Raw genomic sequence first — 27,983 nt, 5'->3', positions numbered from 1 at the left:
CATATTTTCGAGATTTAATCATAGACAGATATATCAAGCAGTGAGTAGAATTCACGTTTGTAAAGTCATCACAACCACCGTCGGGTGGATCGACTTTGAACACTGTCATATCGAGCCTCCCGTCTACCTTGTATGTCGCATTTCATCATCCTGAATTTTTGTTGTGGGAAATTGATTGGTATTGTGGACAAATAAAGACTCTCTCTCTCTTTCAAGGCCACGATGCAATGCCAAACCTAAAATCCGTTCTATACCATATCTAAATACCTTCTCCAGAGCTTCAACAAACGCGTCCGGTTATACCCAATCTCCCTACAACTGACAAGCATCTGACTGATTAACAATAGCCCACGATGATATCATGTTCAACAACAAAGCCTCAACGTAGAGTCTCAGACTGATAGTAAAACGAAACAACGCAACGTCGTCATGCTCGCCACTCAAACGCAACGCACGAAAACAAAAATGCCCTCTACATTTTACAGTGCAATATATGCCGCATGGTATGGCAGAAAAACGAGGCAGGAAGATCAAAGAGGACAAGAGGACCGGCCCTCAATTTGACAAAGTAAAACGCTTTCATTGCTTCAACCGACACCAAATCTCAGAAGCTGATTTCATTACACTTCCAGGCGAGCTTGTAGCTGACAAAGTTCAGAAATATAAAAATATGACCGGCCGAACTTCCCAAGCGGACCAAGCCAACCTGGGAAATCACGGCAAAATGAAGAAGAAATTTCGTTCCTGATTAAGTAACCCGGAGGGATGAAAGAGATAGAAATTATCGAGATCATGATGGTGAAAAAGCGAGCTTCTAACACACGCCGATGTTTACAACAAAACGAAACAAAACCCAACCACGGCAGCCGCCCATGGTGTGCATTAGGGTTGTTTAAAAATAGATTTTTTCTTGAAATTTCACTGGCCGTCCTACAACATTTTCAGGTTGGCTAAAAAACGCTGCACGCGAAATTTGGCTCAATTTGAACGTGCAGAAGCTAGTATTGTTAGAAAAACTTTTAATTTAACAAAAAGAAATAGAAATTTTATTTTCAAATTACACTTCTAGCAGTGCGTTATCTGAAGAAACGATGGATAACAAATTTGGCTCAATTCCAACCAGCAGTTATTGAAGTACAAAATTTTGGACTTGAATTTTTTTTAAATTATTAATTATATCACTACCCATCGTAATCCGTAAATACTATTATTTCTAATACAAATTTTAAACATCAATAACTTCGCTTGCATCGCTTGGAATGAGAGATTTTTGATATGCATCGTCTTTTTGGGCCAACTTGACAATTTCATGGGGTCGCCCGCAAAATATGAAAAAATAATCTACTTTGATAAATGAGAAATTTCCAACTGGTACAGGTTGAAATTGAGCCGAACCCACAATTTCATCGTACAGCCAGTAAAATTTGAAGAAAAAAGTTACTTTCGAACGAGCCTAATGCGCATATTGCAATGTAAACACGATTAGGACGAGATCGCACAGAATACTGCCGTATAAACAACAACAACAACAATCGACAAACAAGTCGCAAGCGCAAAAGAACGACCGCACTCCAACGGAGAGAATGCGTGCGGCAATATCAGTTAAAGAATACTATGTTCGTGAAGAAGTGATTTCATTCGTGTGTGCGTGTGTATTCGGAAGGCCCGGGGCGCGCGTACAGTCGTACACCTTCGATAGTATTGTCAGATAAAAGTAGTGTGCGGCAGTGTGTCGCGAGCAGGGCCGGGCGCTGTGATTGAGTACTCGATTCCGAATAGAGTGTTAATCGCACTAGTTCAAGTCGAGAGTGATGATTTTTCCAAGTATTGAACACGAACTACACTATTCACACAAGACTTGGACAACTAGATAATTCCAACTGCCTAATTGGACTAATTAAATCAAAATGCCGATAATTTAATTTCAATCAAATTTATAGTTTTTCTGAAAATGTAACGGGAGGACTGTGCAGTTCGAAACGAGCGCAGATTGGTGAACACTGAACGGTAATTTTTCCATTCTCATCCTTATGAGATTTAACACTGAGTTGATGTGAAATAAACTTGGTTTTCCTTGTATTTCTTTCTCAATTTCAAAATTTTTTGCGAAGTCGATAATTCCAATTCAAATCTAATTCGGATAAGGTGGCAATTTTCTAGGTTGTTCAACTCTGCTTCGCGCGAGAGTTATATTATTAACTAAAGTTATAGTTTTGATATTTTCTTCCGGCCGTGGGAGCCTTAACCAAAGCCCATAGCCACGGAGGCGACATTCCGTTTGAAGTTGTGATCAACCCGCAGCAATGAACTGGTTGAAAAAAAAAGGCCCGATTAACTTTAACATCGAGTATAACTGGCAATACTTCCTTTGTAGCTGCGTAAAGAGTGCAAATACGGGCTTTCCACATCGTGCACACTTTTACGAAGTCATAACGAGTGACACTCGGACCCTGACACCCGATTCAGAATCAAATCACTCGGCCCGGGCCCCAGTCGCGAAAAAACATAATACAGTACGCAAATGTCTGACGGAGCGCGTCTGCCGCGATCAGTTCCGTCTCAACAACCACGCGTTACAGTGTCCATACTGACGCGACCGCGAGTCATTCGACCTGGCCAGAACTGCCGACCGACAATCTCAAGCGGTTCCAGAGTCTTGCGTCGCGCCCGAATCCGTCGTGGCGGTCGACGGCGGACGGCTGCCCGTGTTGCTCTGTAAAACAGTCGCGGTTAAATCGGGGAAAAACCCGAAATGAGCTCGCGTAAGCGACATTACCGCGGGCGGCCTGCGCGGGCGCCGTTGGCGCGGCTTAATCTTCAAGGACAGCTCCCACAACGCGTCCTCCGCCAGGTAGCTGTTGAAGTTGTCGAACATGTCCACCATGTTTTGGTCTTTTTCGAACTGGTAGCAGCTGGAAAAGACACATTCCTCATCAAATAAATCAAAACGCTTCGCAACGGCACTATAATACTTGCACTTCTACTTGACAGTTTTCTTGGCAAAACTACTAAATTTCAAGTTTCGGTTAAGTGAAAAGTAATTTCGGTACACAATTATCACAATTATAGCAAGCTTCTCCTGCGGCATTTTCAGGAAAAACAGAAATTAGATTAGATTTACGGGCATTTCCCAATAATTCAGCCAAACTAGCCAACTACAATTATCTAGTTGTCCAAGTCTGCCTGTATCACGGACTCTGCTGAATAGATACCAAAGTACTTTTACCTTTCCAGATATCCAAATAGGCTACTTGCACCGGTTACCCTAGTGCTTATGTTGCAATACTGCAACTTCACAGTTGTAAGTTTTATAGGCAAAACCAGCCATGGAATAGTGACTTTTTAACTCGCTTGGAAATCACTCTCGCTTCCACACCTTACAGGCGAGTTTAGGTAAAACTAGTAATGGAATACTAACTTTTTCACTTACTCAAAAACCACTTCTACTTCAGTTTTCTAGAAAAAAAACAGGCCTAGAACACTTGCTTGTTCAGTTACTTGGAAATCAATACTTTTACTTTAATTCAACACAATATTTCTACTTCTACCCAAGTACCGACGATAACTAATTTGCGCCCCCGTGCCGGCTACTTCTGGACCTTTCCGAAATTTGAAAAACGTACCTCTGCTTGAACCGTCGCATGCTGTCGAGTATCGCAAACTGCTGCCACCTCTTGCCGAAATTTATCACGCCGGGATGAAGCTCGTCCTGATTGCCGAGATGGATGAACGTTAGATCTTGAAGAATCAGGCCTCTGGCAAGAAAGAAAAGGGCGTTAGAGTCGCGACTCAAAACCAAAGTCGTTATATAGCAATCGTGCGGCGTTTTAAAACGCAAAAAATATACTAAATGATCAATGATCGTGCGACTGACTGATTACTTCGACCATATCTGCTAAAAACTCACAGATACGGTATGCACGGCAGCGGCGCCAGGGCCAGCGCTTCCCTGTAGGTTCTGAAGGAGCTGGAGCTGTCGATAAGCTGGCAGTATTCGCGCAGACCGTCCGTCGTCTGTTTCTGCCATTCCAGACGCCGCAGCGGCGCCGAATCCAACGCCGATAAGATGGCCAGGTAGGAGTTGAAATTGTTGAGCCGCCGTAAGTGCTGGGAAGAGAGTCGCAATTTAGACCCGGCCGAATTTGCAATCTAACATACAAACATTCTCACGAATTAAAATGAAGACGCAATTTTGTGCCTTCAGTTAATTACGGAGTCTGATTAAGCAATCGTTAACGTAGACCAATCAATGCCCATGCAATGTATAGTAAGATGATCAACTCCCAAGAAACGAACAGCCAGTAAGAGTTCCATGGTACCTCTTGCTTGCGGTGATGTATATCGATAACAAGTGTTACACAGTTAGGGTCCCCGAAAGCATTAAAGGGTTTGCCATGTTAGCAAAGTTTAACAACCGTTCTAGAACAATATACGCTGAAATTCGGATTTGCGACTGATTCAACAAAGAATATACAAAATATTTCCAGCGTATGCGAGTATAGAAAACAGGCCACCGTTGTGCGTCAAAAGAATGAATTCATAGCTAGGTATGAAATAATCTTCCAGAGTCGCATTACACGAGAATAACAACATAAAACCCTTCGCTATGCCGCGTTACGTAGCTAGACCGGAGAACTCGCCGTACCCTCATTATCCTGATGAACTTGTTCAGCAGCTTTTCTCGCTCCTGCGGCTTGTCGTTCTTCAAGATGACGGTACGCGTCCAAAAGGACATCTTGTTGAAATGGTCCGTGAACGCGGTGAGGTGAGGCGAGAGCTCTTCGGATTGCTCCTTGGCCCACTGCAGGACTTCGGGAATCTGCGGCAAGGACGACGGAAAGGGTTTACTAAGTTAAGTCCAAAATAAGTGTATTCACCACTTGGCGGCCCCCATTCCTAAAGCTATCCTTCCCGAACTACGACTTAATCCTAATCTACACACCAGGTGTTGAATTCACGAAGTGCCGTACATCACAATTCACGCTCATACTCAGACCAGCGAACACTCATTTTTGAATTCATTATTACAATATTGACACATCGCTTTCATAATAATTATAGTTATTATATTTCAAATCTCAAATTCACCGAGTGCCAACATGCCAAATTAACCAAGGGCCGTAAGTCACATTTCACACTGACTGCTATTCAGTGAACCAATCATTTTCAAATTTATCAATACAATATTGATGCCTTGCTTTCACAATAATAATGTTGTAAGTTATAGCATTTCTAAAGCCGAATTCACAGCTAACTGGGAAAGATACGAAACCGACGCAGCGTAAGACAGAGAATACATACACCAACCTCGATTTTCTGAAACAGCTCCAAATCCAGCAGCGTCATTTGCTCGGCAATTTTTTCGCTATTGAAATCCAGCACAGTCATGACCCTGTAATCGAGCAAAAGATATTGACGCAAGCGATAATGAAAAGCAAACCTGCGACAATAACGGGGGGGGGGGGGGGCGGGGGGCACTGCGAGACTTCATATTGGAAGCCCAGCCGTTTCCTAATGCGACAGCGCAGTTCGGTGGATTGAAAGAGAGACAAAGCATTGCACGGATATTCATAAACGATGAAAACCACCCAGGGGCTCCCAAACTAGGGTCAAGACTCAATGGTGTCGTTTGCCTATTCTCTTGGGCCCGCATATAGTGTTGGGAGCAATAAGACAGCAATTTTTTCTTCCAGGGTACGTTTGTGTTAACATTATAATACATACACACTTTACTTATAGATCGTTACATGTTTTTCACGTTGTCCAGTGCTTGGCTATATTTTGATTGAATATATAGATAGAAATCCTTCGAAAAGACCTATAAACCTTGCTATGGTGTTGGTTGAGTTTCTGAATCCGAGGAAGGAGGTTGACGAGTTCATAATTGCTATTACTGCACACAAAGTCGCTAGCTTCACACACGCAGCGAGCAGGTTTGGAAGAAGGTGCTGAACATATTTTTCAGTAACCGGCACGCCAAATTTAGAAGTAGGGTCAAGTAACATTTTCAAATCGAAATTTGGGGTCACGACCATATAGAGTCTGGGAACCCCCGACCTGTAGTGTATGTACCGTTGTGCAACGAAAAATAATGCCACTTCTACACCATATGTCATATACACCACTTCTACACCATATGTCATTTACACTAATGACTATAGCTTTGTGCTACATGTGTCTTGGATACTGTAATACGAAGGACCAAGGTGAAAAAAAGCCGCAAAACTCCAATTCTCGTTGATAAAATATCAGTCTCAGCGGAAAGGAACATATAATTTCAGTCTTTCACCACTCAAACCGATTAATACTCGATTCAGGTTTGAGTGCTCGAATAGAATTGCGACAAGCCCTACTCGTGATTATGAAACCAACCAACAGCACTTACTTTGAAGATATCGACAACGAAGCCAGCGGAGCCAGAATCGTGTCGGCAATGTTAGACATCCTGTGCTGATGTTTCGCCAGCACTTTCGTTCGCAGTAGCTTGGCCAGCGTCAGATTTCCGTCGCACAGCAATTGAAAAACCAGCTCCATGAGGATGTTCAGCACGTCGTCGCGAATATCCACAAGGCTGCAATGCAGAACGGCATCGTAATTGATTACTACTCGGCAGATATATCGTTCCATGAACCAGGGCTTTGGAGCCGGAGCCGGAGCCCGGAGCCGCGCATTTTCACCGGAGCTGGAGCCGGAGCCGGAGCTGGAGCCCGTTATTTGAGGAGTAGCTCCGGCTCCGACCTATTTCATAAGATGCCATTATATATATGCAACAACCACATCTGCTGATTTATCATAATTGAACAGCAGGCCTGAATTTTAATGCTGTGCACAGCAATGGCATAGAGTAAAGTGCCTTCTAGTGCAATTACGATGTTGTCAGCAATTGACAAGTATTCAGTATGAGTTCACAAACCGGCACGATGGCACCTATATGTCTTCGTTGCTACATCGGATGTTTCTGATGGCTGACAGACTCTAGATTACTATAGATAACTAACATATGGGTAGATTAATGATCCATATAGACCAGGAATTGCCAACCTTTTCGGCTAAATGGCACATGCAATTGACGAACGAGTGTACAGTCCACTAGCTGCGCCAAGCGGGAAAAATTTTGTAAGTTCATTAATGAACTATGTCAATAATAATATTACTTGAGTATTGCGGGTTTATTGTATACCGCCCGCTAGGCTCAGTTTGCAAGGACACGACTATTCGGCGTCTGGTCACATCGATATCGAAGGTATCCGATAATCACAATCATGTTGCGCTTACATTTCACCGTCGACGATCTTTATGACAGCGCAAACGCGAAAAGACTTTCTCCCGTAATTGCGAATACAGTTAGACTGAATCGGGTTAATTAGGCGTTTTTTTTTCATTTTCAGTAGGGGGTCGGCTACCAAGCAAGAAAGCGTGGGCAATTAAACATGCGAAGCGTGAAGAAAAATTTCGCTACTATTTTAGTTTATTGTAATGTACGACGATTTACTGAAAATGTGACTGGACCCTGGTTCTGCCAATGCGTCGGAACTGATATTTCGGTCATCAACATCCCAAGGGTCACAGCCAGAATTGTAATTTTTGGTTGGCATTGCAAGTTCACAATCTGAGATAATAGGAAATTACCTCGCGGGTCACGCAAAACCCTCTCGCGGGCCACATTTGACCCGCGGGTTGGCCCCTATGATATAGACATGCCCATTCGATAATTTCAGAGCCGGAGCCGGAGCTGGAGCCGGAGCAGTGGTAATGATGCAGCTCCGGAGCTGGAGCCGGAGCTAATGTATGATAAAAGAGAGCTCCGGAGCCGGAGCAGTTTAAATTTACGGCTGCTCCAAAGCCCTGCCATGAACATTCATAGCCTTATGTAACACGATTTTCCATGAGACGCGACTAACCAAGGTTTCGAGACTTTGCGGTCGAAAACAGTATAAAATATAACTCTTGGTGTGTAGACTGTAGGCCGTAGGGTAGGCATATATTTTGTTCACTTGAAAATTATCAACACTTACTATTAGCGATGGGTAAAAGGGACGCACCTGAGTTCGTCCACGACGCGTAGTAACAAAAAGAAAGCATTTCTGCTGGCGCGCTGATGATCGCGCTTGTCGTCCGCCGAGTCCTTGCCAAACTTTTTGTATCTGTGCAACAGTTTTTCGAGCAGCTCCATAGGAGTCAGGAAAGTTCGATAGGTTGTCAGAAAGGCTTCGTAGTACAACAGATCTGAACGCAGAAAACAAGGGTTGTCAATGTCAAATTCCCAAAGCCAATTATACATTAAAAATCGAGCGGAATAGTATTTTTACAGTCCAGCGTTCTATAACCCCATAAAATCAACTCTCACCCTAACCGTAATCGTAAACCGAACCCGACAAACCCATGATAACCCTCAAAACGAACCATAACACCAAAATTAAACCTTATCCCTAACCACAAACCTTAATTGACACTTCAACGTGTAACTTGTCAACCCAATAAATGAAGCCCAAACCTTAAAATTAACCCCCATTTTTCGGCATAGTTAAACGATAGAATTTCTCATCTAAAATACTATTATTTTCAAATCCAAAATTTTCCACTCAAACGAATTCATTTCTAACGGTCGGAATTGAGAAAAAATTGTTATGCCTCGTTTTTAGACAGCCTAACAATTTCACGCGGTAGCCACTAGCCCGTGAAGTTTGAAAAAAAAAGTTATTTCAAAAAATCCAATATTTTCTACCACTTTTTTCGGGCAACCAAATGATTTTCACGTGGTAGCCAGTGAAAATTGATGAAACAAGTACTTTTTAACAATTATTCTCATTTCATTTCAGTTCGATTTTAGCCGAACCACTCCCACCATTCCGCCACACACACAGGAATCCCAGATTTTATTAATTTTTTTTATCAAAAACTCTTTGTGATCGTCCACACGCGAAAACAATCTCTCTCTTACTTTTCTTATTAGCCTCCGCCGCGTATACGATCAGAGCCTCTGCGCAACCGGCCTTGACCTCCTTCACTTCGTCCTTGCCCGATTTCTTGAAGGCGATCCAATCCAAGACGTCGGTCCTGTCGATGAGATCGCCAGGGTCTGAGATTTCAGACGGGTCGCGGTCCAGTTCTCTCTCCTTTTCACGGGCGCTCCGGCGCGATTCCGACGACGCCTTGAGCTTCCCCGTGTTGATCTTGTCGGGCAGCAGCATCGGTCGGATTTTTACGGGGAGGGGCGGTTCTGTGAAGAGGGAGCAGGGTTGTAATGACTCGACTTGAGTCACGATTCTTAGGCGACTCGACTTGAGTCATTTTTTCAAATGCGTAGAATGACGACTCGAGTCTGAATCAATTTTTGTATTGACTCGACTTGTACTCGAGTCATTGTGCATGACTCGAACCAAGTCATATGACTCAAGACTAGGACGGCCAAGACAGACCTTTCATTGTAACTTCGAAGAATTGTAAAGCTACCACATTTTTGGATTTCTGATACTTGGAAAATAGGGTGAGAAACTGTCACACTGAGGAAAACGACTATATTATGAATGCAAGCCATTCTGGACTAAAAACTGAACAGTGAACAAAATTACTCGGACTAAACCCTCTTCTAGCCGACTTGGACTCGGAATTGACTCGGTGGTGAATTGAAAATGACTCGACTTGACTCGAGTCAAAACTATAAAAATGACTTGTCGGAGGGATGGGCTGTGTCTGTTTGTGATCTTAAGAATATTTAAAAAAACTCCTCGGAAAACTACACCTTGCCTGTTTAGCGTAAAAAAATCGTTACCTTTCTCCGTCTTCTCCGCTTTCTCAGGTAGTTCCGGCGGTAACTGTTCCGTGGACGCGGATAACCCGGGCGACAGGCTTTCATTCTGCACATACATACAACAATAGAACAGTAAGCCTAATAAACAACGATAAAAAATACCGCATACCGTGTTTCTCCTCATCTTGGGCGGTAAAGCAGGCGGCGTCTGCACAGACATGGGTAGAGAAGCGGTCGATACGTCCGACATGACGGAAGATAACGATGTAAGCGAGCCCCGCCTGCGGTCCAGCGAGCCACCGCTATACGTTGACTGTAGAAGGCAAAAGTCGGAGGGCGTCAAGCTAGTCACTGTTGCTACTCTAGTACCAGAGGTGGTCAGTAACGAAGTACTTGAAGTAGATTTTGCATGCTCGCACTACTTATCAAGTAGTTTTGATTTTAGACTACTTCTACTTCTACTTGACAGTTTTCAGTTTTTAGGCTAAAATAGGCGTATAATATCTACTTACTCACTTACTTGTCAACCACCACTTCTACTTGAGTAGAAATTTCGGCGTTACTTCTACTTCTACTTGAGTAGCGACGGTGACTACTTTGACCACCTCTGTCTAGTACTTCTCAAACGGGGGGGTCGCGAAACTGCATTAAACTGAAAAAAAATTCACGCTAACCGCGATTTACCTCCCATCTATAGTTAGTAAACTAAATTTTTGCTCAATTACAAGTAGAAACGTCGAATTCCAAGATATGTTAAAGGTTATTGAAGGTATGAAAAGTACCGTACTCGAGTTTCACAAGGGTCGCAAACTTTCAATAGCCAATTGGAAGATTTTTTCAAAATCACGATAAAAATAGATAGAATTTTTGCGAAGGCATTCAGATACGTAATAAGTAGGTGCTCTTTTGCCCAGATGTCGTTACTATTTCTTCCGGAATAGTGACTAGGGCATGTCCCAAGGCCAAAACTACTTTAAACTTCACAAAAAAGTGGAAAAAGCAAGCGATCCCGTCCGTGCACGCCCGATTCCTACCTGATTATCGAACGGCATCTGGTAGCTGGCCTTCATGGGTCCGTGCTGTGGGGTGACTTCGTACGTCCCGTTGACGGGGATGTAGCGCTGCGCGATTTGTCGCGAAATCTCGGCCATGGGCGGAGGCTGGGAGTCGGAGAAGAACTGCATGTACGCTTGAACTGGAACGGCAAGGTTTGCTGTTAGCGGAGGGGGTTCTATGACTCAACTCGAGTCACGATTTTCTGATGACTCGACTTGACTCGAGTCGTTTTCTCAAATTACGGAAATGACTCGAGTCAATCTGTGTATTGACTCGACTTGGACTCGAACCAAGTCATACGACTCGAGACTCAGACGGTCAAGACCAACATTCCATTGTAATTTCAAAGTATAGTAGAGCAACCACACTATTGGGATTTCGTCTATTGGTACTGAGTGCTTAAAAATGCAACCAGAAACTGCTCAAGTGAGGAAAATTAGTACAATATAAAGGCGAACCATTCGATATCACCAAACAGGGTCGTAAAAAGTAGGTTTAACAAGACTTTAACTGGAAACTGAGCAGTCAACACAATGACTTGGACGCGGACTCGAGTCATAATATCATCACTCGGACTCGACCCTCGACTTGACTCGGTGGCGAACTGAAAATGACTCAACTTGACTCGAGTCAAAACTATGAAAGTGAGATTGACTTGTGACTCGGAGCCTTGCGACTTGGTTACAACCCTGGGGTCCACGCTAAAAAAGTTTGGAACCCCTGTTTCAAACCATATGACAAGGGTAAAAGTTATGACCTTTTCTTTTTTAGTTATCTCAGCTTCTCGAATTTTGAAAAAGAGTTTTTAGCAGTCCCTAATTTAATTTTCGATCCACATCTTTCTCGGAGTAGGTCACATTACGGGATTCACACAATACCCGTTTGAGTGCACAAATATCACTACTACAAAAGCGTACTTGTCTTTTGTTTCAACGGCAGTGGCGGGGGCTGCTCTTCATCATCGTCTTGCGAGCTGGACGTCATTTCCCCCGATTCCAGACTCGCCATGCTGATATGGCTCACTCCGCTTAAATGCTTCCCGGAGGCTGATGTTCTGAAAACGAAACGGCATGACAGCCTACTCAATAAAAACTGCGAGGACACTTTACCACAAAGTCACACCTCAGGCATCACACGAATACCGGACATCAAACAAAAAGATGCAAACGCCATGCAAAACGAGCCTTATATCGCAGCAAAATCGCTGGCTGAAAATCATTCGTCATTGGAAAAGTGTGACTATAGTGTCTGCATGTCTTGGATGCGAAAAACATATGCCAGCTGTATGTGGAAAGTGCAATTTACCATTGCCCGTCAGATATATCGACAAGCTAGGCAAGAATAATGTTATCAACCTTTGCACCGAAATCAAGTCATATCTCTAAGTACAGATGTTCATGGAAATGGCCATAATAACAGCCCTCGAAGCTCTGTATTACACAAGATCAGGTAGTTGTAACTAGGGCTGGGCATAATGATTCGAATACTCAAATCTGAATTAAGTATTAATTTTAATGATTCGATTCGAGTAGTAAAAGACGCTTCTCTCCACTAAAAGTTAATTTACTAACGAGAATTATAGTTTTGATACCATTTTCCACTAAGGATGCCTTGAAACATTGATTGGCCGCGTCGAAGCATACGAGACATAGTACATTTCCGAAGTCACGATTATCCCACAACGTTGTCAAGAAGTGCAATCAAATCGGTATGGCAGAAAAAATACCAAAGTATCTTTAATGCGACGGATAACAGGCATTGTATTCTTTGTGGTGGTATAAAAGGTACATAATTGAACTTTGGCATAGAACATTCTATTGTGATGCCATAATGAGTGATACTCGAATCCCTCAAGTACTCGATTTTGCCCAGACCTAGTTGTAACCAAAACTTTGTACAATATGGTCACAAGGGGATCCGGGACAGATCAGGGCCAACTGGCACAGTGCGTCGTTGATCAAACTGAGGATATAGCCCCACTGGATCGAAATATGCAAGTCCGTCCATAATTTGAAGCAATTTGAACTGTCCGTCAGAGTTTTGTGCCCGGCCCAGTGGAACCCGACTGCCCATCCCTGTTTGGCGGCAAAAATTATAGATTACAAATTGTTCAAGTCGGAAGTCGCTGCAGCAAACCGGCGAGTTGTACATATGAGAGAGACTCAATGTAAACCGTGTTACCTTTGCTTCGCAGGCAGCGCTGGAGGCAGCTCTGAATCGGGCAATTCGTCCAGTTCGGTCGCACTTACGGAAGAGCTAGACCAGGAAGAGAACATCGTGTTCAAATGAAATGAAGAGAATGAGCTTTATGTCTGTCGACGACAACATAAAGCAATGCAAAATCATAACGGATGCCATAAGATATCAAATTAAAGCATGGAATCAGGCTTCGGAGCATGCGATGAATATAAAATTATTTACAGCGTTGATGATAATGAGCCCCACTAAGTCCACTGAATGATCAAATGTCGTGACCACAAATATGTAGGTACAGAACATATTTAGGTACACTTCACTACTGTACTTGCTGACATTAAGAGGAATATTAAGCAGGATTCATTGATTGAATTATTAGGTTGTCTAAAAAAACAGTTCCAACTGGTAGATTATGAAAATTTTCCACTTATTATAAAATAAGCACATTTTTTTTCAATTTTTACTGTTAATTCTAAGAAATTGCCGCGTGGACTACAAAAACGATGCAAAACAAATTTGACGCAATTCCAACCAGTGTAAGTGATGATATTTGTCTTTTTCATTAATAATTCAGGGATTACCCACCGTCCAGGCTATTTTTGCGAATCCAAAGATTTTAACTGCATTCACTTAGCATTCATCGGTTGGAAGTAAAAAAATTGTTAAGCCTAGTTTATTTAGACCAGTCGTTCTCAAACTGGGATCCGCGGACCTTTTGGGGTCCGCGAGACAATTTGTTACGACCACAATGCAAGTTCCAAAACATTCGCATGATCCAAAAAACACAAATCTTTGCAATATAAAAATTTTCAAACCAAACTCGAAGGCGGCCCAAATTATATCGTTAGTCAACATAAGGAGTATTTTGGTGTTTAAAAAATCAGCTGCACCTGTCACATTGACACCGTAAAATCCAACGAGCACAAATCAGTTAGAAATTTGCCAAGGGACCGTTTCGTGAATTTTGTTGAAAAGTTTGAGAACCACCGTTTTAGACAACTTAACAATTGTATAGTGTTTACAGTAATATTTTTAATCTATTTTCCATTTTTTCAAAGAAATTCAAATTTTTGAAGCCCCGCACGTTCACATCTACCAGTTGGAATAAATTTTAATTACGAATTAAAAAGAAATGCAACATATATCAAGTTAATGTCATGTCAGATCATTATGACAATTTCATTCTAACAAGCATTGAGAACTGCCGTTTCATACTACAGCATTCTCGTGTAGAGTTTTATAAAAAACCAGAGATATGATTAGAATTAAAATTGGAACATAGAAACATTTCACAAATTCGATTAATTTGTCTAATGTGACGAATAGCATTACTGAGATGTCCGTGTGTGGCACAAACTGTGCAACACCGGTATACATCATAATCCGCATCAATCGTGCAAATGTAGCCACCCGAACTAGTTCTATCATAGACTACACAGCACAGCAATACCAACCGTTTGCCTTGAAGTAACGACGACCAGCTCTCCGTAGATCCCACAATGTCGCTGCCGCCTTCTTCCGTATTAAATCTGAGATTTCGCAATTGCGCAATGAACGCGGCGTGAAATCATGCAAAAAGACGCACGGGGCTAACTCCATCGCAACACACGACATGCGTATGACAAATTAAAAGCGTGAATATTCGTTTCGAGCTGTGCGGAACACAATTACACGGCGCAAACACCGGCAAAGTAGCGAGCCACACGAGATGACGGAATTAGCAATGCACAATCTTTTTAATTATAACCATCGTAGCAGAACGTAACACAATTCAAACTGCACGCTGATAATTAGGCTGACCTTAAAGGTAAAAAAACGTTGGTGTCCGAGAGAGGCCGTGACTTGTAGCCGTTGCCCGTGCCGTCGGTTCTTAACCGGGTATACTCATCGTCATCGGCTGCGCTGTTTCTGTTTCGCGGCAGCGAACGTTTGATGATTCTCTCGGCCTCGAGCATGGCTTCAGAGTTATTATCGTCTGAAACCGAAAAGCATAGAAACTTGAACAACCGATCACAGTTTGGAATAAAATTCACTATTGGTTTGGTTTGGATTACCATTCTGCTTGTTAATTTTTGGGAAGAACTTGTTGCCCTGTTCTTTACGCTTTTGAGATATTGTGAATTAGAAAGTGCTTTCGGGTTGGGAACAACCAAACTGAGCTCTTTGCCCACAGAGACGGTTCTACGGCTACATCTAATTCCACTAAACAGCGTTCGCTACTTTATGCAAAACTAAGCCTGTAATAATGAACTTTTCACTTCTTTGAAATCACTACTTGGCTTCAGTAGAAATTTACGACATGAATACTTGAATTAGCTGCTCGATCGGTGAAGATTTTTTGCCGTTTCTACTTTCGCTCGACTTTTTTGGGATACACTCCTTACTTTTCACGCCGGAATTTTGTGAAGTAAATTGTAGTTTCGTAATGAGTTTGCATCGTTACAAAGGTCGATTTGATGACAAATTTGCTACTGCATTTCTTACGTTACACGTTTATGTTGAAGTTTGTACGAGGTGAAATCCCAACTTTATTTTGATTGTTCGGTCTCTGTCGAGAGAACTTTGCTGTTAGCTAGCCACACTACCAATTGTCGCTATACCGCACTGTCTAAATTTACTAATTTTCTAAACAATCGTTTACATTTCGCATATAACGGTCCTGAATGAGCCGTGGGCTATAGCAATTGCAGCATCGCGACCACGCCAAGTCGAAAGTAGACCATTAACTCATTACAGAAGGATGCAGAAAAATATGCTTCAAATTTCTAAATCAGTTCAAAATTTGATGTTTCATTTCGCTAATTCATGGACAAGCGTCCGACGCCAGGAACGTTGATTGCAAATGAACAAAGTAGCGGTACGAGTACAGTGAAGGCCAGAAGATACTCACCGAATGCATGCTCGGAACCGAAGTTGCTCGAGCATATGCTCGACCGGTCCGCTTCCGTTCTCGATAGCGACCCCTGCCTTCGAGTGGGCTCGAATTGAAATTTATAATTTTGATCGAGTAACGACTCCTCCGACTTGGTCAGACCTTGCACTCCGAAAATCTTGTTGGTCTGTAAATGCTGCAAAGAAACCGCAGACATTCATATTGAACTAACTAAACCCAAATATTTTCAGCTGACAGCCGTCGGTGGTGGTCGGTGGCAGCTAGTAGGGATTTGGAAAGGACTTTGTACACCAACAGCCGTACCACCAAATATGACGCCACTGGCATAAATAATTCGAATAATCGAGGAAAACATACGGCATAGATTCAACGTAGGCTACTATTCTTAGAATATACATGAACTCTCTCAGTTGGCAAAATCTGGTGGGTTTTGACAAAGTCAAGGCACATAAATGAAAGAAGAAACGGCTTTTCCGGACGATACGAAATCTGTCGTTTCGAATTTTTTTAGCAAAAAGTGAATTATCCATTAAAAATTTTCCAATGTGCCAATGTTCCCACGAAGCCACAATCGCAGTGGCACTTATAATCACAGACGACAGTACATCACATTCAACAGGTCTACGACAATGCATTTGTTGTCATTCAATGCACATATTTAACGATTTCAAACATGACATAGACTATGTCATGATTCATAGTTTCTGCCTCTTTGTTGAGGTCAGTCGCATTTAGCATAGGTATAGTCTTTGGTCTGGTACGGTAGACAGAATCTTGAATTTGTCGTTTCGCAAAATTTCCCTCGGACACAGGTATGAAAGACATAAATCCAACTGATGTGCGAAAGACGTTCCATAGGTTAGTCACGGTACAAAAGTCACGGCAAACAGGTACAAGGGTATTTGGGCACATTGGATGTCGACGGAAAGCTTCAAATACTCTGCTTTTACACGACTCAATTGTGGCACACAACACACCTGGCCATCACACCAACTTTAGATCCCTGCATTCATCAACCATTTCGCAAACAAACGCACTGATTCAAACTCTCATTTGGACAAATTAGAAATAACGTAATTCCCACCACATGATTCAACGCATGCAGCGGATGAACGAGATTAAGGATTTGGCAAAGTGGTGACCAATTTCTCAAGATATTTTAATACCAATCGATTGCCCGGATCAATACGTGTTCGAAGCGCATTCAAACTAATTTGAAATCATGAGAGATGGTGTACAAACATTGCATAACTATCCCTTGACTTGAACTCATCTGTCAAGTTCATTAAAGGCGAAAGCAGGGAGCAATTCCATTAAGAAACAGTGATGCTGAAGCTATTATACTGCAGTCTGCAAATGTGAAGTTTATATTGAAATGTCCCTGATGAAATGCTCGTACCCTTAGAAAACCAATCATAACAATCAGATTAACATCCATTTGGTGCAGCCATCACAAAACCTGACAGGGTTATTGAAGCATTCAAGAAAACTTACGTCTATGTTGATGTTGAAAGGAGGAACGATGCCGACAGGTTTGGAGCCTGACGAATTTCTTGATTTCGGCGGTAGCGGCGGCGTTTTCTCTATAGGTAAGGGTGGTTTTGGCGGTATGCCGGTGCCGTCGGTAGCGACGATATCATTTCCTGGAATCGGCGGCCTGCAAAGTTTCACAGCGTAATTTAAGCCTAAACGGACAGTACTGCAATGCGTGATCAATGATTTTGAAAAGAAACTAGCACAAATGATGGCAGGTCAATTCAGAATTGTGTATTGGGATTCTCACAACATAGCAAAGATATATACACCTATACCTGTTCAGTTGCTAATTCTTCAAAGTGCTACACTACATGAGGAAGTGCACATCACAATCACGGCAGAAACTGACGTCACCGCGCTTAGAAATGCATGCAGCGAATGATAAAAGGAGTCACACAATGCTTCAAGATTCAAGTGAGTGTTTCGACCAAGACATTTCGACATAATAGTGATCGCAGTGAAGCAATCATTTCTAAGTTAACCAGCTCAAAATAAACACTCTGACTTTGGCGACAAACAGTTCTAAGTCTTGCGAGTGGTAACTTATTTTCAAATTCACAAGTCACGTTCCATCAATGTTAGATCTGTTATAGACAGCATCATTTAAAAATACTAGGTCTTGAGCGCGTTCAAAACGAACAAACCCTACACACAAAACACAGCTGTCATGCCCATATGACTTTTATGACAATGCGGAAAATTTCACAAAGCGACACAGGAAACTGATGTAGGTGCCAATATGGTGGCTAAGTAAGAGGCAGTCTGCTACAGTACACCTGAATCGCGACAACAAAGCGATCGCACAAGTCCATCCCGCTAATTCAAGTCTAATTCGATGAAAAATACACTGATTAAACCTTGGTTAATGTACGTTTGTAACAAACATCACAAATCCGAGCGTCACATTTATAATATAACAACGTAGCGCTCATCACACAATAAAAATATAAAGGTGACGTAATGCCGTCTACAATCAGTCATATAACTAACTTCAATGCTTTATAGGGTGTCACTGGTGCGCTTTGGTGCGTTTGGCTTTGGATCTTCTTGATCGACTCGTCCACTAAGTCTCCTACTGCGTGTTTTACAGCGTCTGAATCGACAGGAATACCCGTACAGAAACCACCCGATCAAGTAATGTCGATGAGACCTACCGATTGTGTCTTTAATCGGCGTCTTTTCCCTGCCTTGCTTCGTATGCAGTAGGGTCGTGTCCGACCAATGAATAAGCTCCGCCAGGCTTTGGACCAGCCTGCTGCGACACGACATAAGTACGGTGCTGGAAGGTAAGGGCGCGATGAGTAACTGCACGCGTGCGGAGACAGGTAAACAACGTTTCCTCTGCGCCACAGATGAATAATCGACGCGTTACCTCTGCTCTGGCGAGAATGTTCCGTGCGACAATTGATCGAATATTCCCATTATCGTTTCCAGTATTTTGGTCGCCGACCCGGCGTACTGCTCTGTTATGTTTTTGCAGACGATCGCATCGAAATATAACAGCGACAAGTCCACCTCCTTGCACAAATCCTTGAGCTTTTGCTCGGCGTTGTCTTGCTGAAAATCAAATCGCAGCATGAGTGCGCAAACGACGACAAAAGGCTTTTAGAAGTACGGAACATCAATATAGCAACAAACAATATACTCATATAGCTAAATTTATTCCGCTCAAAGCTTTTCGACCGACTTAAATCAGGAACGAACATCAGTCAATGGGGTTAACCATATTCGGAATATAGAAATAATTTTGTTGTCGTGACGTAGGCTAAGACAAATCAATGGACAACATCAATTGCAAAGGCAGACAGCTGACAAGAGCGTGCAAAAATATGACGGCAGTCGTTGACACAAAGCCACTTCATACGCGTGATGACATAATACTGCATATAGGCACGACACATTAATAACCCGTACGTGAATGGATTCAAGGGCAGGACTAAATATCACACTATTTATTACAGTGACACATATGCTGCATACGGCATGAATTGATACACAGCTACTGCATACAGACAATGATACAATACTGAATATAACTACAACATCATATTAATAACCCCTACGTGACTGGATGCCAGGGTAGGACTATATTGTCACACAATTTAAAACAGTTATAAATGTCAATAGTGGGCTCGAGTTCCCCACATTTATTCTGTATCAAACACACAGCTGACAATATCTAAGAGAAAGTGACTTACATTATGAAACTATATTACATCAGCATACCCAATGCTCAGATTATATGATAATTTTCAAACACTTTTTTTCACCAATCTCTGTCAACTTTGACACACGTTAAACAAGTAATTACTGCTCCACCCTTTATTTCAATTTCATTGCGCCTTTAATTGTTTCATAGTCCCACTACTGCACTTACAATTGCGATAAAGAAACATGTCATATACAGAAAGCTTTTAGATTGCATTCCGACTCTATTGGACAGTCTTGGGCGAGGTTAGCCATTCTGGCGAACGTTTATATAATTAATACCACCATCCCGGTCCTAAAGCCTTTGAACTACAGACCACTCCCAAAGCATTGTACTGTACAGGTGTGTTTTATGATGGTTCATTAGCCTGTGCCTTTGTTAGCACTGTCATCTACAGTATTGGCCGTTGCCGTAGTGTGGAGAAATTATTTGCGACTTTCCATACTGGTCCCTATCAATTAGCAGTGTGTCTATCACCTTTAATATGGATGTCACTAAGTCACTGGTTGATGCATAGTTGTTTTGAGAAATATTATAATAATTGGTGGCATACATATTACGGAATATCACGACTGAATACTAGGGATGAGCATTTAGCAGTGATTCCAAATAGATTTTAAACAACAGTACTGATCACGCTTCAGTGACCGTATTTGCATGATTGTGCAAAGTCTTTTTCTGATTCACAGCCCCAATAATAACAGAAACTCACTTGACTGAGTCGACCAGATGGTCAGCGATATATTCAAACTAGAAGTGAAGAAAATTCCCCCTTAGAACACTATATACCAATGTCAGAATTACAGCAGCTGGCGAGAGATCATATTGAGTCAACTGCTTCCAATATTTAATCGAAGTTCGTATTAAATACAATTCATGTGCAAATTGCGAACTGTAACTGTTGTTACGTCAATTAAGGAGTAAGGCCCTAGCCTTTATGCTGCGCAAAACTCTTTACTTGTTACTTTACAGTTTGTTTTCTTTTCATATCAGTGACAGCAAATGAACTGTAAATCCGGGTTATTACAAAATCATGACCTCAAACCCATAGCTACAATCATAAAGTTGAGTCACTGAATCAGAGATTACAGACAACTTCAAAATAGAACGGAGTGTCGTGAAGCAAATATCTTTGAAGCGTGAGCAGTGTACACAGTTAGCAGTGCAGACAGGCACTGCAAAACAAAAGCATTCTATAAATAGAATTGCAAATACGAAACTGTCTACCACTGAATCCATGCAAATGCAGGGAATAGGACCATGGGAATTCAACCGACAATACATACTAATGGGATCACTGAGGTGTAATGAAAACAGATTAAACATTACTTACACACAAATAAGCATTTTCATATTACTATAAAGTTTCAAACTGTCTCAAATATCAACTTAGACTTAATAGGATTGGGCTGACAGGTGAATTTACATTATTTGGTTGAAATTGATGCAGGCTTATTTACATTCAATTACAAACTTAGTTTACACATCCTCGATCATTAAACATGTAGCATCCTTGTTTCAATGGATCATTGTTCTATGCATTTGTTTACCATGCTATTGAATTTACCCTACAGCAGTAATGTTATTTCAACAGAGTCGGCTATTGCCTTGTTCCTATTTCTTCATCTGCATAAGAAAAGTACCATATGCTGAACCCTGTGTCTTATTCAACATATTCAAGGATGCCGACAATGGCCTATTATTGTTGTTGAATCTAGACAATTACCATAAGGTATGTGGTGTCAGGACGATTCTGTATGCAAATACCCAACGTAACAAAAAGTAGAAGGCCCTATTTTAGAGTATTCCAAGCATAACGCACATGTAACTGTGGATCACAATGTTTTTTTTAGCACAATGGCATATATTTGTGTATGCTACGCTTACAGTCTAGAAATATTCCACGTACCGACGCATTGTTCCATAATGCTACGGTTACAAAATGGTTCACAATAATATCACAATCCCAAGTTCTAGGAAGGAAGGTGGGAAGAGAGTTCATTTTCATATCTGTACTTGAGCTATAGCGGTGTGTAGAACAGCAGCTTTATCGAGACAGTACCACCATTTCCTCTCAACACTATCACGGAGCACCTAGTGCAGAAGCCATGAATACCAATTTTACCAACACCACTGGGTCTGAACCCACAACTTATCAATCAACAAGATAACACAGCATCACTACTCTATCATTGTCAGTGACAGCAAAGCATTGAAAGCCCTCAGGAATAGGAATACAACTGAGACCTGGCAACAACATACTTGGTTTCAAAGATATATAAACATCCAGTAATGGAATAAATGGCGAAAACAAAGTTAGAGTGTTCAGATATTAAATACATTAAATCTAAAACATCAACACACTGAATTTATCTGCCCACAGCAACTGCTATAGGCAGAAGTGGGCATGCGTCACTTTGTCTTGTTAAAATTGACATTTGTAAGCCATGCTTATAAATATTTAATTACGTGATGAAAGGGTCTTCTGCAGTACTGCGTAAGTGTGCAGAAATACAGATGTACAATTGAACATGAACAATGAACATATATGTTGATACGGAAATTTGGCTCGGTATAGTGTACAACAGCCACACTGTGGTAGATATCGTATATGTGTACTGCACAACTGATAGCAGTATTGTTTAAACATTATTTACTATACTCTACATACCATCATGGGAGACACATAGCTGACAGATCTGTGATATCAACAAGCGATCAATGAGTACTGCTGACGTCATTAACAGAGACAAAACTGGATACCAGCTACAAGCACACGTCAAGACACCACAGAAATAGTGAGGTGACATAATGCAGCCTTGTCAGATTTCAACAAAATACTGAATGGTGGATGTGTTTCATATATTTTTATAGTTTGTGAATACTATTGCACAGTAGGTATGCTGAATGCTCTTGCTCCTATGTATAATGACTTATGTAATTTGTGACAAGTGTGAAAACATTAGGGCTAAGGTACCAAATTACAAGATAGCCTATCCTATTAAAAGACTCTTGAATGACTGATGGATTAGAGTTCAGTTGTGAGATATAATCAATAATCATAACACTCCAAGACGCATTCCCTAATATACCTTATTCAGAGTTTGATTGGTCAAGATTGGTCGCAATTCGGTAGGGGATTTGCTTGTGCTATAAATAATCATGAACAATTTGAGAAAACTGCTCTATCTACGTCAGAACGATCGCCCAGTTAAGAACACGCCAACCGAAAACGGGAAGTATTGAGGCAGAAAATAGGATGTAGTTTGAAAGCCATTGATCAGAACAGGTGGAGTTGAAATTGCTAATTCCATGAGCTCTTAAAATCAATGGAGAATCTCGAGGGAAGGTCCGGAACATATTGAACAGCGAGAGGCACATCAATAAATCATAGCATTTGCCTCAGTGGCAATATAGCATCATCTATTCTATTTTTCAGGCAACAGTAAACTAACCTCTTGGCGAAGCGCATGGTCAATGGCTCAATAAATTAAACATTGCATAATTGTGACCAGCTCACTTCATCGACTACAAACCTTGAAAAACCTGAACTAATAGACTTTATAAACAAAAGCAAATATTCAACCCTATCAATGTACCTTTTTGTTTGTATTCGGCATCGATTGGTGACGAGATAGTTTCTTTTTGCTTCCCATTACATACAATAGCAGGTGTTTAGTTACTTCGTTATAATACTTACGGTATCTAATTAAGAAGCAATTATATTTCGATATCAAATCAGAAGATACCTAGACAAGTGTTGCGAACTTAGTCACTCATTCATGTTCCTTTGCCAAACCTTAGAATACATCTCAGGGAGCAGTGCAGGACTGACCAGGTACAGTCACCATCTGTCAAGATTGATAAAAATTCTTTACTCAAACCAACTCTATTCAACTGTCCACGCTCAGTATCATTCTTTCACACGAACATCATTTCTTGTGAAAGATTTCACCAACACCTCTTAGTCTTACACTGTGCTTATTATATTGCCAAACGCGCAAACACCTCAGTCAACACACACACACTTCTGCTCTAGACCATGAACAAACACAATGCCTCAGCCATACATTACTGGCCAATGAGTTAAAGTACCCTTTTACCCATCATAAAATATCAGGTATCCGTGCATGGTATGTGAACAATTTCAAGAATGCCCGCCAAATACCCCAACACGTGAGTTTGTTATGGGATCACCAAATCGATGGCAGGAATGGTAAAATATACTTTCGGGTATATTACACAAGGTTTTGCTTCTGAAAAATACACCACATATGACAAGACCTACAGTCAACAAAACCTAGACATGACATTATGACTCCAATGTTTGCTGCCCTTTCGATTATGCAGAGTCAAGAATTTCAGTAAAGAATTGAACAGGGTCACAATGATGCAATCGATTAAACTTTGATGAACAAGTTCAGAACTGATTACTATTTCACAGTTTTTAAAGTTGACTCAATGCAAATGTTAGATAATACTGAATACACAATTGAAAACATTTAAAATTACTTGATATAAAACAAAATCCAGCAAGATATCTTCAAGCTGTCACGCACCTTTGCATCACCATTTTCATTCGTCGAATGCCGGAATAGATCTTCTAAACTGCTGGCAGCCGGACTGTGTCGTCTTCTAGGACCCGATTTCCGGTCCAAACCTATCAAATAAACGGATTTTTCAATACCCAGCACGTTTTGCAGCTCAAATTTTCAGGACGCTATTTTTAATTCACATTCAAGTCAGAATTATCTCCCTTGATTAGCACTCGACATTTCATAACATAGGTATCATACAAACAACAAAAACCGTTTCAGCATAACACAAATATTAAAAACACAGGATTGTCAATTGAGATACAATTTGAAGCACAATCACAAACAAACTTTCTTTAAAACCACAGACTCTGTTCCTGTGTTTTGTCACACAGACCTGATGACAAATTCTCATAACTGCAACCAGAGTTGACAACATACTTTCGCTAGCTTGTGACGTCTGGAACTGTTTCTTCACCAGATATAGGATTTTGCCTCGCTCCTTATCTTTCATAGCGATTTACAACATTAAAATGTATCAGCTCCACAGCAAGGTTAGCCTGACAACCACATACCAACCTGTCAGATATTTTACCACGGATAATACTATTTATATAGAATTATATCCAAGTGACTAAAGCATGTGTCACAGTCAGATGTTGCTGAGTATGCCAATGCATAAGCAAAGGAACCAGGTAGGTGGTGAAATATATAAACAGAATGATAGTTACAGTTTGAGCAATGATAGAATATCTTTTGAGACACAGCGTGTTCCTAACATGATAGTTTCTGAGTAATCAAAATCCCGACAACAGAATACAATCATAAATTCACAATCACAACAGATGCCGGCATGTCGCTTGTTGACCCATTGACTACTTTTGCCAAAATTGGGAACTGTATTTGAGCCTAAACCTTACCAAGCATTCTTACGAATAAGGTTATGGTCAAGTTGGCTGCTGAGCTAATCAAATACGACTGCATAGAAGGCTTTGCAAGTAGACCAAGGATATTTTTGCACATCAAAAATGCATAGGCCGTTCACTTACAACCAACTTGCAAAAATAACATACAACAAATTTAGCAAAATAACTATCAACACGGCTGCGGGTAAGGTAAGCTGTGTTTCCATGATTCATTCAAATACAATTAACACCTGACAGCAAACAGGTCAGTAAATCCTACTCTTCAACATTAGTACATGTTATGGGGCGTTGTCTTAGGATATTTTTCAACATCCAATATAACAGAATAACAATTAGTCAATTCACCAATGACCTATAAATAACAAAAATATCCCTGGCTGTAAACTGCAAGGAACCGCATTCTTAGTCACACACACAAAGGATAACCACATCACACAAAAACCTGCATGATCGACCTGAGTGTTAATATATGTATGAAGCTGGTACATATAAATAAATGCACTAGCAAATAAAAATCCTACTTTTGTGATTTCGCCTGTTGTTCTTGTATTTCTCTCTATAGAACTCCTTTAAAGCGGCAGATCTGAAGGATTCGGTTAATTTCTGCTTGGCGGTTTTCAATTTCTTTGCTACCCTCCGCGTCGTGTCTTGACCACCAGCGGCTTCTAAATTCAGGCATTTTGGATAAGTGCAATCGAATCAAAATAACTTCAAAAAGTTTCACCCCGCTTCTCCTTTCCTTCAGACATATTCCATGAAAATCCGATTAATCCATGTCTTTTGACGAACAGCCAATAACTTATGCAACACACAAAACAGCGATCTAACAAAATCTAAAACAACGCAAGCCCGCGGGGTTAAGAAAACAGTGAGTCAAACAGGATTGTGGTTGTACAAAACAGGGAAGCGAGAGTCCCCGAACACAGTTTCATGCAAGCAGCAAGTTCAGTCATTAAGTAAGGCAATTTCATACCATTAAATTGTATAAAAGGCAACGTTGTACTGAAAATCTCAATGCGACACAGACACATGGACATTAATGTGGATAGATCATTAGAAATGCTACGACATCCCAGTAACTACTGTGCAAGAAAAATTGAGTACTGTATACTGTACAGTTATCAAATCAAACAAAATGTCATTAACATGAATGAATTCTTGCCACCAGAAATTTAATCTGTCCGTCTTGCCTGTACGTTTCACTAATCTAAGGAGGATTTGGTCGCATCATAGTACTTAAGATGTATCATTGGAAAAGATTCGTACTATTTTTCATATATCATGCTGTTTCCATAGCGGGCGCATCGCCGGCCGCCTCGGACATCTCATTGAACATAAACTCTTGCTGAAATTCACGCAAGAACGTCGTGGAACGAGACTCGTCTATGAAAAGAGAGTAGACTCTCTTGATGTCATTGACGGAGACTTCTGTACCCTTACGTTTCCTACTGACTAAATTGGAAGCGGTGATCAGCTGGATTGCGTATCTAAGTGATGTCTCCATTCCAATTTTAGTTAACACGGTTAATGCATTCTCTTCCATCTCGACATCTTCTTCCTCGCATCTGATTTGGAGAATTTGTTTTGTTTCTTTCTCCGTGTACGGGGATGTGGATATTATCAAAAGTCTGTCCAGTAGATCAATCGGAATTCCATGCGGGCTTTTGTAATTCGTTCCACGAATTCTAGTGATTCCACGGTTTGTAGCCATGATGAATATCGGCGACATGTCGCTTTCGAGAGCGCGATTCAAGTAAGAGAAACATTCGATATCGAGCATGTGGACTTCGTCGATGAAAAGAACTCCCGGGATGATCTCGGCTTTGCCTTCCTCACGCCATTCGGCAACTTTTGCGTTAATCTGTTCGCGGACTTCAGATTTTATTTCACCGGTGTCACCAGAGAACAAAGCTAAAAATCCTTGTGTGCGGCTGTTGATCACATCGATTTCATGTAAAGAAACAGTGTGAACCACTTCTTTACGTTTTTGGAGTTCTCCTTCCGGGCATTGTACAAATCTAGTGTTAGCGTCGAGAGCATCGTAGTCCCGTGCACGGGTGAATGACCGTCCAAGCTTAGTGATCTTACCACTTGCTTTATCGATAGTGATGATGTCACCGGCTTGAACCTTTTCCTTATTCAACTGTTCAATCATCTTCTGCCCCAGATCGTAAATTGTTTCCATGTCAGTTGTTTTTAAGGTTAACTTTCCGATTTTAGCACCAGTACCAGTGGCTGGACGTTCCACACTAACCTCAACCACTTCCCCTTCAATCATCTCCGTTTCCTCTTTTATCCGTACGCCAATTGATTTTCGGAAAGCTTGCGTCAAAGCTTCTGTTTTGCTCATCTCTAATGAGAAAATTTCACTGCCTGCGATAGCAGTGAAGGGTGTATCTTTCCCGAGAGCTTGTGCCATTCCCATTGCGATCGCTGTTTTACCTGTACCTGGTAATCCAGCAATCAGAACAGCGCGTCCTGCGATTTTACCTTCTTTGATCATCTGCAAGATAACGCCGGCAGCTCTCCTGGCAGCCAATTGGCCGACCATACCTTGCGATACGTTCTTGGCTTCCAGATCATCGTTTAATCCGAGGCCGCGAATATGCGAATGAGCACCGATTCTTTCGATTCTTGTTACCTCGCGTACTTCCTGAACCTTGGTTGACGTAGCCATAGTATCGCTCGATCGAATTCTGCCCGATATACTACCAAAACGTGGTATAACAAATCTCAATGTAATTCAACCGAAAGCCGTTACGTCTGGACCGAACAGCAACGACAGTTCGAGTAGATGCAATCATGCGTAACCTAGAAATAGACGGGAATCGGGATTTCTTTTGTGCGAAAACATAAAATACCCGACAGTTCGACCTTCGAA

General features: G+C 41.4%; 2 protein-coding genes across 6 annotated transcripts; both read right to left on the bottom strand.

Moving 5' to 3' along the window:
* Positions 1-337: 337 nt before the first annotated feature.
* LOC145445971 (rap guanine nucleotide exchange factor 1-like) lies at positions 338-25,958 on the bottom strand. 5 transcript variants are annotated; one of them, XM_080324137.1, is made up of 24 exons: positions 25,827-25,958; positions 25,624-25,767; positions 24,201-24,301; positions 18,805-18,989; positions 18,587-18,711; positions 18,423-18,525; positions 17,391-17,553; positions 15,894-16,071; positions 14,804-14,978; positions 14,458-14,532; positions 12,989-13,063; positions 11,725-11,861; positions 10,786-10,946; positions 9,921-10,064; positions 9,773-9,857; positions 8,942-9,220; positions 8,043-8,226; positions 6,386-6,571; positions 5,308-5,392; positions 4,646-4,819; positions 3,908-4,107; positions 3,624-3,755; positions 2,777-2,912; positions 338-2,713 (listed from the first exon to the last, which is right to left on the bottom strand). In XM_080324137.1, the coding sequence occupies exons 1-24, from the start codon at positions 25,849-25,851 to the stop codon at positions 2,639-2,641; spliced, it is 3,327 nt and encodes a 1,108-aa protein (XP_080180263.1). In that variant the 5' UTR covers positions 25,852-25,958; the 3' UTR covers positions 338-2,638. The 5 variants fall into 5 exon arrangements, with proteins under 5 accessions (XP_080180263.1, XP_080180264.1, XP_080180265.1 ...); XM_080324138.1 differs by lacking the exon at positions 14,458-14,532; XM_080324139.1 differs by lacking the exons at positions 25,624-25,767; positions 25,827-25,958 and adding an exon at positions 24,618-24,780.
* Positions 25,935-27,902, bottom strand: LOC145445993 (ruvB-like 2). The gene has a single exon (XM_080324176.1). The coding sequence runs from the start codon at positions 27,777-27,779 to the stop codon at positions 26,382-26,384; it is 1,398 nt and encodes a 465-aa protein (XP_080180302.1). The 5' UTR covers positions 27,780-27,902; the 3' UTR covers positions 25,935-26,381.
* Between the last annotated feature and the right edge of the window lie 81 nt (positions 27,903-27,983).

Source organism: Botryllus schlosseri, chromosome 9 (assembly GCF_051294905.1).
Source record: "Botryllus schlosseri isolate E-star chromosome 9, Bs_hap1, whole genome shotgun sequence".
NCBI classification, from domain to species: Eukaryota; Metazoa; Chordata; class Ascidiacea; order Stolidobranchia; family Styelidae; genus Botryllus; species Botryllus schlosseri.
This window is presented reverse-complemented; position numbering and strand designations above follow the sequence as displayed.